Source organism: Lolium perenne, chromosome 7, assembly GCF_019359855.2.
Source record: "Lolium perenne isolate Kyuss_39 chromosome 7, Kyuss_2.0, whole genome shotgun sequence".
In the NCBI taxonomy this organism is placed as follows: domain Eukaryota; kingdom Viridiplantae; phylum Streptophyta; class Magnoliopsida; order Poales; family Poaceae; genus Lolium; species Lolium perenne.
This window is the reverse complement of record NC_067250.2, coordinates 109,134,306-109,148,454: the sequence shown is the minus strand read 5'-3', so window position 1 is coordinate 109,148,454 and position 14,149 is coordinate 109,134,306. Positions and strand designations below refer to the sequence as shown.

General features: G+C 44.0%; 1 protein-coding gene across 3 annotated transcripts; it reads left to right on the top strand.

Moving 5' to 3' along the window:
• The first annotated feature begins 290 nt into the window (after positions 1-290).
• Positions 291-12,493, top strand: LOC127316225 (histidine-containing phosphotransfer protein 1). 3 transcript variants are annotated; one of them, XM_071823056.1, is made up of 8 exons: positions 291-7,506; positions 7,772-8,782; positions 8,858-8,938; positions 9,062-9,189; positions 9,278-9,346; positions 10,772-10,843; positions 11,568-11,640; positions 12,106-12,493. In XM_071823056.1, exons 3-8 carry the CDS (start codon positions 8,882-8,884, stop codon positions 12,136-12,138), a joined length of 432 nt encoding a protein of 143 aa, XP_071679157.1. In that variant the 5' UTR covers positions 291-7,506; positions 7,772-8,782; positions 8,858-8,881; the 3' UTR covers positions 12,139-12,493. The 3 variants fall into 3 exon arrangements, with proteins under 3 accessions (XP_071679157.1, XP_071679158.1, XP_071679156.1); XM_071823057.1 differs by lacking the exon at positions 7,772-8,782; XM_071823055.1 differs by having other exon boundaries at positions 292-7,506; positions 7,772-8,938.
• The last annotated feature ends 1,656 nt before the right edge of the window (positions 12,494-14,149 follow it).

Genomic DNA, 14,149 nt, shown 5'->3' with positions numbered 1-14,149 from the left:
CCTTTAATACCGGTTCGTAACTCAACCGGTATTAATGTCTAAAACGGTTGCCCCTTTTTTCACTAGTATTAGTACTGCCCCCGGCCATTGAGAACGTATCAACCCTAGCTCGTTGTATACCCCTCCCGCACTCATACAATTTGAGCTATTTTGCAAATTATGAAATAACTTTACTACACTAATATTGCATCAATATGTTAGTGAAAAAGTTTTAGAGCTAATTTGATATATGAAAATTGAGAAACAAAAATGAAAATGTTCTGTATGATGAGATTTTCAGATTTGGGATGTACACTGGGGCATGGAGTATCCTGCCTGGCCTCGCAAACCCTAACACCCAGCCTCGCGAGCCATCGCCATGGCTGCCACCCTCCCCAGCTGGATGATGCTAGAGCGCTACGTTTTCCGGAGGGACGACCCAGAGTCCTTCCCCGGCGACGAGGCGGCGCCCTTCACGGCCTCCTCCTGCACCTCCCAGGGCGACCCTTTCCGCGTCGCCTTCCTCATCGCCGCGCCGCCGGCCATCTCCCGCCTCTACGTGCAGTGACCGGGCCCGGGCGGCCTCGACCTCGTGGCGGCCCATCGTGACCTCGTCCTCCTCAGGCTCCCGCATCTGCAGCAGGACTACTTCATCTGCAGACTGCAGAGCGTCCTCCTCGCTGCTGCTCAAACGGATCCCCATGTGTACGGAACCAGTATTGGTACGTGTGAAGAAGAACGGGAAGGAGTTGCAGAACCAGTATTGGACCTATTGGTACATAACAAGTGGGATGTTATGCAGAACCTACAGATCCACTATCGTGAGGAGGAATTGCTGGATTTGCTATACTGGAAAACTGACACGGTGATCCCCCTTCAGCAACTTCTTGTGCTGGGTCAATTACGACCGAGGAGGAATTCACTTCTGCGATGTGTTCGAAGAAATGCCCAAGCTAGTTTACCTCCGGCTGCCCATTACCAATCGTCCTCGTGATACATCGGCACGCCCATTCTTTGACACGAAGCGCAGCGTGTGCGTTACTGAAGCTGGCCTAAAGTTTGTCGATGTTTCCTGTGAAGACGGTGAGCTTTCGGGCCCAATGGAACTTGGTACTGGTTTCACCATCACCTGCCACACATTGAAGATATCAGAGAGCGGCGACATGAAGTGGGACAAGGATTTCTCCATCACGTCCAAGGATTTGTGGGCTTGCAACAGCTCCGATCTCCTTCCACGCAGTGCTCTGATGTACCCTCTTGTGAGTATGGACAGGCCCCATTTGGTACATTTTCTGTTGGCTGATCAGTCTTGGGATGGAATCTACAATGTTTCCACTGTATCTATTGACGACGAGTCCAGGGATGATGAAATCGACAAGGTTTTCAGTGTATCTATTGATATGACTGCCAAGGCAGTGGTGTCTATCCTTCCTTATATTGAAGAGATCTCCGTGGCAAAGATGCTGACATGGTCGACTTCAGGTCCCACCTTCTCCAGCCCTTTCTCCCCTCTAAGTTCCCCAACTTCTTGAATGAATCATTATGAGTTCCATCTTTTCAAGCTGAACTGAAATTTGATATATATTCAGATGGGAATTAGACTAGGAATTTTTTTGAGTATTGTTACTTCAAATAATATAATTTTCTAATTCTGGTTAACTCATGTTTAGTAGAGTGGCATCATATATCCTTGATTAGACTGTTCGGTCCGTTGAATATTGGTGCTAGTACTCTTATCGATGTTGGTTGATTACTTTGTTGATTGTGTTCTGCGTGCATGTAGCCTTAGCATTGCGGCTCGAAATTATGTGAAAACCTTCATTGGTTTTTTTTTTTGACAATCAATACCACATATGTGAAAGCCTTCATTGGTATTTACAAGTGTGTGGTTCAGAATATATATCATCTTTCTAGGGCTGTCTTTAGAAAAATATGGGTATTGAAAGAAAATAGAGTTTGGAGTCGCGAAAATTTGCCTTTTTTTGTTCAGACTTCATTTTATAATCGCTGGAGTTCATGTATCTCTACCACGTACTATTTTCTCTGCATCGACTAATGCATACAACATTTATTAATAAAAGCTAGCCAAGCCCGACAAAAGTAGCTATACAAAAAGAAAAGAAAAAACAAGCCCGAGGCATCATGCCTCGCGGCAATACCTCCAGACTACGACCAACCATACAATAAAAGGAAAAAAATATATACACATCTCCTAAGAAGGAATTGTCGTATGTGCATCAATGATGACGAGCTCAACTATAGGTTGATCTTGAAATTTTTATCTCCAAACCCGAGTTTCGAGCCACCACCTTCAACAAGGGCGCGATGCAGGTAGACGTTGACATTGCCCGATTATAATCAACTGTTTTCACATGTGAGTGTGTAATATTGATGTTCTACTTATACCATCATCACTTGTCCCGCTAGCAGCTTCTCACTAACCGGATGCCACTGGAGGAAAAACTGGTAGACTATTAGGTCCCATGCCGCCACGCCTCCATCCATTGTCATGACTTGAGGTCACCAGAAGAGAGGCCATGCGTAGCACCTACCAAGACCAGGCATGACTTGACGCCTCCTCATGAGATGTCGTCCATATCCACCACCGGCCAGACATGGCTTGACACCTCCACGGTGGATGTCGTGTGTAGCACCCGTTGAGTTGAATCGAACCCAACCTCGAAGTGGAGGGGGCCGCCACCGGCCTTCAAACTCCGCGGTCTCTGAAGTGGGGTCTACCACCATTGGCCTCCACACATGAAGCTTGAGACCATAACCAAGACGAAGATCAAGGGCGGACCCAGACCAAATGTTCAGTGGGGGAAATTTAGTTGAGTGGGGGCAGTTTTAGTGCAAATTCTAATTTTTTGCAACTTTTCCTTCAAATGCAAACAAATAACACTGAAATTTAAAAATTTTAGTGGGGGCCACTGCCCCCACTCACCTCTACATGGGTCCGCCCCTGACGAAGATCCGACTGCCGCATCATCCACATGACCACAATGCATCGTCATCGAAGTGCCAGGGTTGCTTCCCTAGTTCCAATCTCCTACGCCACCATCGGCTGACGTCTTACCGAGCGTGTCGCCGCCAGATCACCACTGCTAGAACGACTTCCGGCTACAGCGCTACCATGCAGCACCGCGGTAGTTAGCCTCGTTTTCCCCGTTGCAGACTGCTGAGAGCGGAGTTGATGAAGGAGTATTTATGCGCAACGTTGAGTGGAACTCCAAGAGGAAGGTATGATGAGCACAGCAGGAAGTTTTTCCCTCAGTAAGAAACCAAGGTTTATCGACCAGTAGGAGAAAAACGTTCTCTCCCGAGGTGTTGCGAACCAACTCGTGGCAGGGCGCACTGCCGGCGTCAACAACAACGTTGAGACCTGCACACAAACAACCAAGTACTTTGTCCCCAACTTTTAGCGAGGTTGTCAAGCTCACTGGTTCTGCTGAAAACAAAGGATTAAACGAACCGTGTGGAAAAAGAATTGTTTGCAGAGATCAGAACAGAAAAATGTTGTAGAAGATTGCAATTAAAAGAAGAAGGACCGGGGTCCACAATTCACTAGAGGCGCCTCCCCAATAAAATAAATATGCTGGGTAAACAAACTACATATGGGCAATTGACAAACAGAGATTCTACGCTAATGGTTGGTGCAGAATACATGCTATGAAAGTATGCGGGCATTACAACAATATACATAGACCGTAATCCAACTGCATCTATGACTAATAATCCACCTTCAGGATTGCATCCGCGACACCCGCCAGTATTAAGTTGCAAGCAACGAACTATCACTTTAAGCAATGTGTGTAAAGTAAACGATGAAACTACCCTTGAATAGAACATCGTTGTTTTCTCCCTAGTAGCAACAACACATCTACAACCGTAGAAAACGAGGTCACTTCCCATGGTTAAATAGAAGCATGAACCAACTATCGAGCATAAATACTCCCTCTTGGAGTCGCTAGCATCTACTTGACCAGAGCATCTACCAGAAACAGAGAGCATGCAAGATCATAATAACATAAAATACATAATCTCAACCAAAGCAATCTCTCTATAAATCGGATCCACATCAAACCAACATGTAGCAATTACAAATAGATGATCTTGATCATGTTAGGTAGCTCACAAGATCTATACATGAAGCACAACAAGGAGAGGACATCCATCTAGCTACTGCTATGGACCCATGGTCCCGTGGAGAACTACTCACGCATCACCTCAGATGAAGACATGGCGATGTAGAGGCCTCCGGCGGTGATTTCCCTCTCCGGCAGGGTGCCGGGATGGACTGCAGAACCCTCCCGAACTTGGGTTTCGGTTGACGGCGGCGTCGGAACTTTTCGTGGATGGAGGCTCTGGTCCCTGGGGTTTTCCCGATACGAGGAATAAATAGGCAGAAGGGCGGAGCAAACGAGGCGACGAGGCGCCAGCACATGGGCCAGGCGCGACCAAGGGTGGGGTCGCGCCTGCCCTATGTACTGCCACGTGGTAGCTCTCCTGCGCGTGTCCTTCTGACTCTGTCTTCGTCCCGGAAAAATAAGACTGGCTTTTGTTTCGTCCAATTCCGAGAAACTTTCATGTACAACTTTTCTGAATGCGTTAATAGGTCAGTCCCAGAAAATGCTAAAAAGTGTGGAAAAGTGCACATAAAACATATAACAATTGCAACAAAACAAGCATGGAGCATCAAAAATTATAGATACGTTTGAGACGTATCACAGACCTCTACAAGGTCTGCACCGTAGGCCATATAGCCTCATGAATTAGGTCATAGATGTCTCAGCACCACCGGTAGCAGCCCTCATAGTAGAGTTCGCCTAGCCACCACCATTCCGGTGCCGTCAAGGGTCAGGGTTAGGGTCCAACTTCTCCTCGCACATCTGTCTAGGGTCGGCCACCGCACTCAATCCTGAGGTCCCCTGCTGTTGTAAACGCGACAACCAAATAACGAAGAACGAAAAGGAAATCGCAGCGGAGACACAAGATTTAACGTGGAAAACCCCTCCAACACAGTGGGGGGAAAAACCACGGGCGCCAGCCAGCAAATACTTCACTATATCGGGGAGTGTTTACAAACTCCATGGGTTATCTCATAATATGATAAACCCTAGCCGGCGGCTTACAAGAGGTATATATAAGCGGTGACATCGATCCGCTACGATTCGGCCCAAGGACTAAATGTCATCCAGTTGAGTGTAAAGGTAACACCCAGATTGTCAGGCCGATGACGAGATCTGAGTGACAACCTATGTTAGATGCAGCGATTAACGTGTTCCAGCTTGGCTTAGGTGCATGACTGTCAGAGCAGGGAAATTAACATTGATTAAATCCGTGCTGATGGCGAGGCCGGTACATCAACTGCTTGTCGCTGATGCTCCAATTTTCCGTTTTGAGGAGATAGGTAAAAGTCTGAGAGCTTTTTTTTGGCCCGGAAAGAAGGTGCAAGGAGGACAATGCCTGCTATCTTGGAACAGTATAAGCAAAACTCATTGTTTTGATGGCCTGGGAGTAGAAAACTTGAGACTACAAGGCCTGGCACTGAGAGTGAGGTGGGAGTGGCCCAGAAGGAGAAAAGACCTTGGCAGGGCCTCCCGATGCTTAAGGACACTGGAGCACGAAGTTTAAACGGACCGAACAACGGTGTTTTGTTCTTCCGCCGCACTGACTTCACATGAGAGATACTAGACTAGAAAGAAAGATGCATGTATATGACCATCCAAATAGGCTGGCAGGTGATTATAAAAGCAAAGGTTGCAAGCTCTTCTGTCTGCTCGTTGGGTCTCTTGTCTTTTTAGCCAAGGTTGCAAGCTATGATGCTGAGTTGTTGCTTTGCTTCAGACAATTCAAACAATGGTCGTCTGTCTTTGCAGAACTGGACAAGAATATTAACTAGGTACAGGCCTATGTTTGCCAAGCTCCAAATTACTTGTCGAATACTTCTGTCATTTTTTTGTCTCTAGTAATAAAGCAGTAGTAGAATTTGCAGTCACAAACACACATGTATTTGTGCACTTCAAAGGAAATTCAAAAAATTCTTACGTCATTCATGACATTAGCTAAGTATTATGTACTCAAGTTAATTGGGAACATACGTTAGTATATATGTGCATGTAATACCCTTCGTCCATTAATGACAGTAGACATGTATTTCGTACTCACCTCATTTAATACTCTGCGTCCATTAATGACAGTATGTGTCATCAACCGGCCACACTACTGACTACACTTACCCGTAATAGTTTTTGCTTCCTAAATAGGCACATGTCGAGGTTTGACGAGTGTCTTAAGGCCAATTAGCGATGTGGGCTCAGTGGCATACTATTCTATACTAGTACAAGCATCGCTGGATCACGGAGACCATAGCTGGAGAGCACATATAAGAGCCATCATGGTCATGAGAAAAAGCACCAATGGTCGTAACTCCCCAATGTCACCCTTTCCCATGCTGTGAGACAACAACATCAATATTAATCTAGGTCACCCCCGGAGGGGACGTAATCTATTTTGCCGCACCATCAATCTTGCCAGGGTAGCCGCCACGACAGGTCATGGCGATGGCTTCTTGGGTGAACTTAGGTTTACCATATAAACTGTGACTAAATTTGTTCCACCACTTGCCACACCCAGGTGGACCATTGGGACTTTATCCAGAAATTATTGATGGGCCTAGCCCACAATAGTTCATACACCCTGGGAGGTCAATTTATTGGACATCTAGCCAAAAATATATTTAGTATCTATAAGCTTAAACGGACCGAACACCGTGTTTTTTTCTTCCGCCACACTGACTTCACATGAGAGATACTAGACTAGAAAGAAAGGAGTGGTTGTCGTTGTATGAACAGTAATGAGCACATGTGGAAACAAAAGCTGCATATATATGACCATCCAAATTAGTTGGCAGATGGTTAAAAAGCAAAGGTTGCAAGCTCTCCTGTCCGCTCGTTGGTTCTCTTGTCTTTTTAGCCAAGGTTGCAAGCTAAGATGCCAGCTCGTTGATTTGCTTTGCTTCAGACAAATCCACCAACCGTCTCCTGTGTTTGCACAATTGGACAAGATTATTTACTAGGTACAGGTCTATGTTTGCCAAGCTTCAAATACTCGCCGAATACTCCTGGCATTTCTTTTGTCTCTAGTAGTAAAGCAGTAGTAGAATTTGCAAACATGTATTCGTGCACTTCAAAGAAATTTTTAAAAATTATTACATCATTCATGACAATAGATACTCAAGTTAATTGGGAACACACGTTTGTATACGTGTGCATGCAATACCCTATGTCCATTGATGACAGTAGACACGTATTTTGCAATAAACCGATTTTTTTCTAATGATAAATTAAGGAGATCTCTTCGTTAAATCACTGTGGAAGACAGGTTTATCTTTAGTCCCATTCACTGTCTCACTTTGCAAGATTCAAAATCATATGTACTCCCTCTGGTCGGATTTAATTCACGCCGGAGGGGTACATACGAGGCGAGAGTTCGAAGCAACGGCGCGTCAATCAAATCAGTCCCGAGGTAGTACTTTCTTGTGAGGTGAATATGTGTGTTTGTAGCTCTTATTCGGTCACCATGATGTCTACCATGATATGTTCATAATGTTGAATGAACCATGACAATTTACCTATTATTTTTGCAGTGTTCGTAAATAATAGATAATGTGCTATTGATGAATTTAAATGTGTGAATAGAATTAGAAAAGCTTCTCTCAGCCGTAGTTGATATTGTACGGACATTTCAATTTGTCGCTTATGCCGTTCAAGTACTGCCTTATTTAAAACAGGAACCGATTACAACCCACAACAATCTAGCTACCTTGTTATTGATTGCATCACAAGATCGACGTGTCGGGACAAGACACAACATTGGGATCGTACCGCCGCCATGGGATTGGCACCCCGTCCTGATTTCTCTAGGACAAAATAAGCCCATAATATGAGCCCGGAACTGAATTAGTTGGGTGCCACAAAATTCCTGTGTTTTCTCTAGCTGCCTCATTCTTTGATACTCGTCATGTCGTAACAAGACATGGTAATCACTTCATCTATAATATTTCATATTTTTTTATCTCTCAATATTTTTATCACATTATACTAATCGACGACTCTTAATTAGTTTGAAATGTTATAGCACAGCCATAAATATATAGTAATATCTAACCATTCACAATATTAAGCACATACATATGTTTCATGTCTATGCTACTATTGTTATGTTGACACGCCTTGGGAGGTGGAGCATGTGTTCTTCAGATTTAAATGCATAATAAAACTACCTCTTAGCTGTAAATAAATGAATAAAGCTACTACACAAGGTATCCAATGAAAAGTATAACTTGGTCTAGACAGTAAAATTAAGTACTCCAAATGAAAATAAACGGTATCCGATAAAACTTCCCCTACACTGTTTAAGCATCAATCATATTAAGTAGAAACATTTAATACAATCAATGGGTTTAAGACTTAAAAGTTATGGAATTGAACTCTTCCTACGCCCTGTCAATCATATAACTTATTGCGCAAATTTTTTTTCTAATATTTGATAGGTAAATAAAAGGTATCCAATGAAACTATGCTTACTTTTGACCAGTCAAATAGACTAAGGGCCAAAATGATTTAGAATTAATTCTAAACTTGGCATTTCTCAATGAGAAAGGGGTGTGCTATGACAAAAATAATAAATGGGAGCAATAAATAGCAGGAAGAGGATAGCTGTCCACTTCCAACCTGCGGTGTGTGTGTGTGTGTAAGTTGGGTGGCTTGGGAGTCCAATTCCCCTATATATACCACACCCGGTCAGTCCCAATCACCATCCATTCCTACTGTTCCCGCATCACCCCTCCTCTCCTCACTTACTTCCTGCTCGCTAGCTCGAGTCGACCCTTCAGGTAGCCATGGCAGCCACGATGAAGCTCAGCACCCTTGGTTATGCAGCCAGCATGTTAAGCACGGTGAGCGCTTTACTATTGCACTGCCATCTGTGTGGAGTTTTAGTTTCTCCTTTGGTGGATGAGTAACTTGATAGTGTTGGGGAATTTGATGTTTTTTGCTTTGCATTTATTTTCCTGGGTTAGGGTTTGTTCGACGAGCAGTTCCAGAAGTTTCTTCTGCTCCAGAAGAGCGACCCGAACTTCGTTACCGAGAGCATCACCATGTTCTGCGAGGACGGCGAGCAGACCATTGGCGAGCTCACCAAGCAGCTGTAAGTGGGCTACCTCTGCTGGCTCTCTTGCGATGTTCTGTGTAAAACTGTTTGACTCTTTGCTTGGGATCGGTTGCTGTGTGTGCAGGGGCAAGCAATGCGTGAACTTCGACGAGGTAGCTGCTTTTGTGCATAAGCTTGAGGGCAGCAGTGCAAGGTGAGGCTCTTTTCTTTGTCTTTTATGTCCTATACTACCATATGTGTTTCTGCAATAGCATATGAGTGATGGCTTTTAGTAGTGGTGCAAATCGGGTATTATATCCCCGTAGATCTTTCTTGACCATGCTATATCTGTAGATTGGAAGGAGGTAGATTCTTTGTAAGGCGTAAGGTCACCTTGGGGGAGACTTATCGACGTTTTGATCATCAGTGTTTTATGAAGTAGATCCGGCAAATCTATTTATTTCACGTATTGTTGAATTACTATTGGCGCTTCCCATGCATATGGGGAGGGATAAAGTATGTTTGTCCCTTGTAGTGACTAATCATGTACATCTCCGTTCCGTACAAATCGGTGGCATCTTCTAAGTATTTCAGGGAGAAGTTGAGATCCGTTTGGCTGTTGTACCGTTTCATGGTTTAGATCTGACAAATTATTTGTCGTTTCACTATTTTGTGATTTAAATCCGACCAATCATTTTGTCGTTGTACTGTTTTATAGTTAGATCTGACAAACCCTTTGGCTGATGTAGGTTCGGCCAACTGTCTGGCCGTTTCAGAGATTTTATCGTTTAGATCCAGCAAACTATTTGCATTTCATGATTTAGATACGACAAATCATTTTCGTTGTACTGTTCAATTACTGATCCTACAAACCATTTAGTCGATGTAGATACGACAAACCGTTTGGCTGTTTTACTGTTCTACATGGTTGAGATCCGACAAACCGTTTAGCCATTGTGCTGTTTTATGCTTTATATCTGACATATATGAACTGATTTGCACAAATTGAATAGCTGAAGGAGTATCACTCCATACTCTGCCAAGTCAAGTGTTCCTTCCAATTATTTTTGGAAGGTTTGACATTGGATCTTTCATTGTAGTGTAGTGTTAAAATAGATAGGACAGTTTTACATGTTTCCCCTTTGCTTCGCACAAAAAAGAACAAAGATTTTTTTGATTTGGTGGTTTGTTGTGCTGGTATTTAGGTTTCCAAACCATGGTTTTTGTAGTTTCATGCAGAAAATTTGGCCTAGTTAAGCAATAAATATTTATAATAACATAATTATTACAGAGACTAATTTTATCATGCTTAGAAACTAATATTGTTGTGCTTAAGAACAATTATTATTATGCAAAAAGCATCATATGGCCTAATCAATTTAGATTTCTTATGTTTATGGTATCCATGTGACTTTTTATGGAATCAAAGTTTGTTAGCCAATAAGTGCACGTGTCTTTTCTTACCCTGGGTTTTCTCGGTTGCATTTAATTGACTTGCTATCTCATATATGGAAAATCACAGTGCTATATTTGTATTTCATTGGAAAGAAGTGAAGAGAAAGAAATATGATGCTCTTTTTTCATTCATTAAAGAAAATTTGGTGGTACATTCCTGATTGTATAGTATTGCATGTTGCAGTGTTGGTGCTCAGAGAGTGAAGAATACCTGCATTCAGTTCCTTAAGTTTTGTAAGGAGAAGAACAGAGATGGGTTAGTATCTTGTATCACTATGTCATAGTATTGTATTTTCTATCGGCGTCTTATTTGAATTCTTATAGTGAATGTTGCCTAGTTTTATGTACTCATCTACTGTAATGGCCTTATTTTTAATTTTGCCAGAGTATTTATCGATTCAATTGCATGTTCATTACTTTTATAAAGTGCTAAAATATTCAGTCTATAAAGGCACGAAAGGTTTGGCTGAGTCTACTGAGCTTAGTGGGTTAAGAGTGTAACAGTAAAATTTTGTACTCAAATGTGTACTTTTAAGAATGTTATACTAAATATTGAAAACTACTACACATGTTTGCAAACACCTGGGTCTTCTTTACTGAACAAGGAATTATAATAGCATTTAAATCTTTAAAAGTGAAACTAAGTTTCGCTATCATCTCTGAATATTGCACAGCTATCCAGTAAATAAACCTATAACTGGTTGATGTTTCAATCTTCTAATTGATGCTACTTCAAGAATAGAGTTGTTATTTTTTGTTATAGTTAACTCTCGACTCCGTTAGATTGTATGTTTTGTTTAGGAATTATGTTCAAGAGGACATTCACAAGGCTTTCCTTCCGAAACTTTTATGATAATCCTGCCCGTGGAAATATTTATTCTTCTAGAGTAAATTTGTAGTAGCCAATTATGAATATGCTCCTTTCGTGAGCTGCTAATGGGAAGGAGCTTCATAACTTACTGAATTGTTTTCCTTGCCAGGTGCCTGAAGACACTGGATACTCTGAGGGTTGTTTTCTATGAAGTGAGCAACATGTTTCAGGTTATGCTTCAGGTATTTACTGTATTTTTTCTAAAACTCGTGTGGAACTCTCAGTAATATTGCACTAAACTGGGTTGGCCATCTTCAAATCTTCAATGGATAAAATGTTCCAAAGATTCTTTTATACGCAAAATATTAAACTGGGCAAAAGACAAGATGCAATAAAATGAATTCACTTAGTTTGCTGCATAACAAAAAATAAAAATCATGTGGATGAAGTTTGCCTAACAGTCATTAAATTACTAGTAACATCCGTGCAAGGTAAACAAGCTTGGACACGGCATCTTCATCTATTGTTGTGTAAATCTCTGTAGCATTTGCAGTTGAAAACCTTTGTTGACTGAACTGTTTTGGGTACATGTGTTATCTAAATCCTAGCTTCATGTTGCAGTACAGTTTACTAGAAATTTTGACCTCAATTTCTCACAGCATTGATAGACTTGATGCAACTGTCTTGATATTTGTTTTCCAATGCAGATGGAGCAGCAGCAAGCTGAAGCAACAAAGTGAGAGCAACATGTTGTGACTGGCACTACTGCCTTTGAAGTCGGAGAACAACATTTGCTTCTTTGAGGTCGCCTAAAGCTGCTTATCGGCAAACTGGTCATTTAGCGTCGCCGATATCTGTGTTACTATCGGCAGTGTCATTTTTAATTCTCAGTGGTCAAATAAAAATCATCCGCCGTTGTTTTGCGGATCGTCAGTGGTTAATCTGGCTGCTCAGTTCTGGCAAGCCAGTTTCGGTCGTAGGAGTGCAGAAGCAGTGTAATGTTGACAGTCATGCGTCGTCGGTCAGTGTATCGGTTGTGGTTGTTTGTTGTGGAGAACATTGTGGTGTTATTCTAATTTCAAGTTATGTTGTGTTTGGGAAAATGTTATAGCTGTAGAATTCCTCAGCACAAGTTACTTTATATTCAGTCTCAGGTGATTTTCGTGCCAAGGGATTCTTCTAGAGTGTACAAATATCATGCTAGTTTTTTGCTAGCTGGTATATGGAAACAGTTCAATACCCTGATGCTTTTTATGCATGTAAGTGATGGACTTACTGGAAGGCCGAGATCAACTTCTGGAAGCTTTTTATGCTACCAGACTGAGGAAAATCATCATGACGGAAGCATCGCTCAAGAACAATCATCCAATAGCCGCCATAAGACTGCAACCACTGCAATCTGAGCACGGAACTGAATTGTGCCATAAGACTACAACCACTGCAATCTGAGCACGGAACTGAATTGTGTGAGTGCAGACATTTTCCCATTTTTCCATTTGGCTGCACACGTGATTTTTGGCTGCCTCTTCTGGCCACACAAGCAAAGCTATCGATACTCCTCATGTCACTTTCAATTCATACTGAGAGGCAAACGGAGCGTACTCTGCCACTAATTCAAGAAGCCTGTGTATATGCAATAAGGTAGCAAAGAAAGCTACAGAGGATACTCTATACACTAGTGTGGGTGCATTTCTTTGATAAAGGAGAAAAACACGTCATTGTTGGCCGTTGCAGAAATCGGGCGAAGCGGTGGCCACCCCATCAAGCCAACTGATCATAGCTTCACCAACACATACCTATCTTTTTCTTAGATTTTAATAATTTTATTGACTACTTAATTCACTAATTCATTGCCATAATCCAGCACATCCTAGTTTCTACCTACTTGTTCAGGAAGTATATATGGACTAAAAGGGTAAAAGATCGAGCATAAATAAGTACTGACTGCCACAAGTAAGAACGAATTGTAATGGGAGGGCAGCCGATGGAAGTTCAGAGGATGAGTGCGAGGCGCTCCTGCGACGCGGTGGGCGGCGGCGCCCGCCCCCCCTCGAAGTCGAGCCCCCCGCCGTCGCTCCTCTGCTCCCGGCCGTCTCCGGTTGGGGGTGGGCTGGGCGGTCGGTTCTGGGCGCTCACGCCGGCGGAGGACGACGCGGAGGCGGTGAGCGAGGCCAGCGACGAATTCCCCTCCTCCCCAGGTACGGTCACAGGTAAACCTTCCCCCTCTCCTTCCCTTGGTCTTTTTCTTCGGGCGGCGGAGGCGCTTGGGGGCTCCCTCCGGTCGGCCCGGCGGTCGGCGTTCGCGCCTGGCGGCCGTCCCTCTAGGTTCCCCTCCGGTGGTGGAGGAGGGGCTGGCTCCGTCCCTGGTAGGAGCAGCTCTAATCGCGGTTTCGCGCGCGCGGAGGCACGCCGGCGGAGGAGGTTCCCGGCGCAGGACTGGGTGTCCGTCCGGAGCCCGTCGCCGGAGCCTGGTTCGCCGGCGGCGGCCGTCCCTGGTGCTGGCGAGGCTGCTGCGCCGGTGTCGCCGCTGGCGGCGGGGCGGGGTAGCGCTCGGGAGGTTGGGGACGAGCCGTTCCCCCCGCTGCTGTCTGGGCTGGGCCTGGACGTTGGGCCGGCCTGCTCCTTGTCCCTCTCCTCCGAGGCCCAGGAGAGCCAGAAGGCTTTGGAACTGTGGGCTGAGAAGGTTGTGGCGTCCCAGGCCCACAGTCGGAGTGTGCAAGGCCCGGGGGTGGCCGAGCCACTTACCTGGCT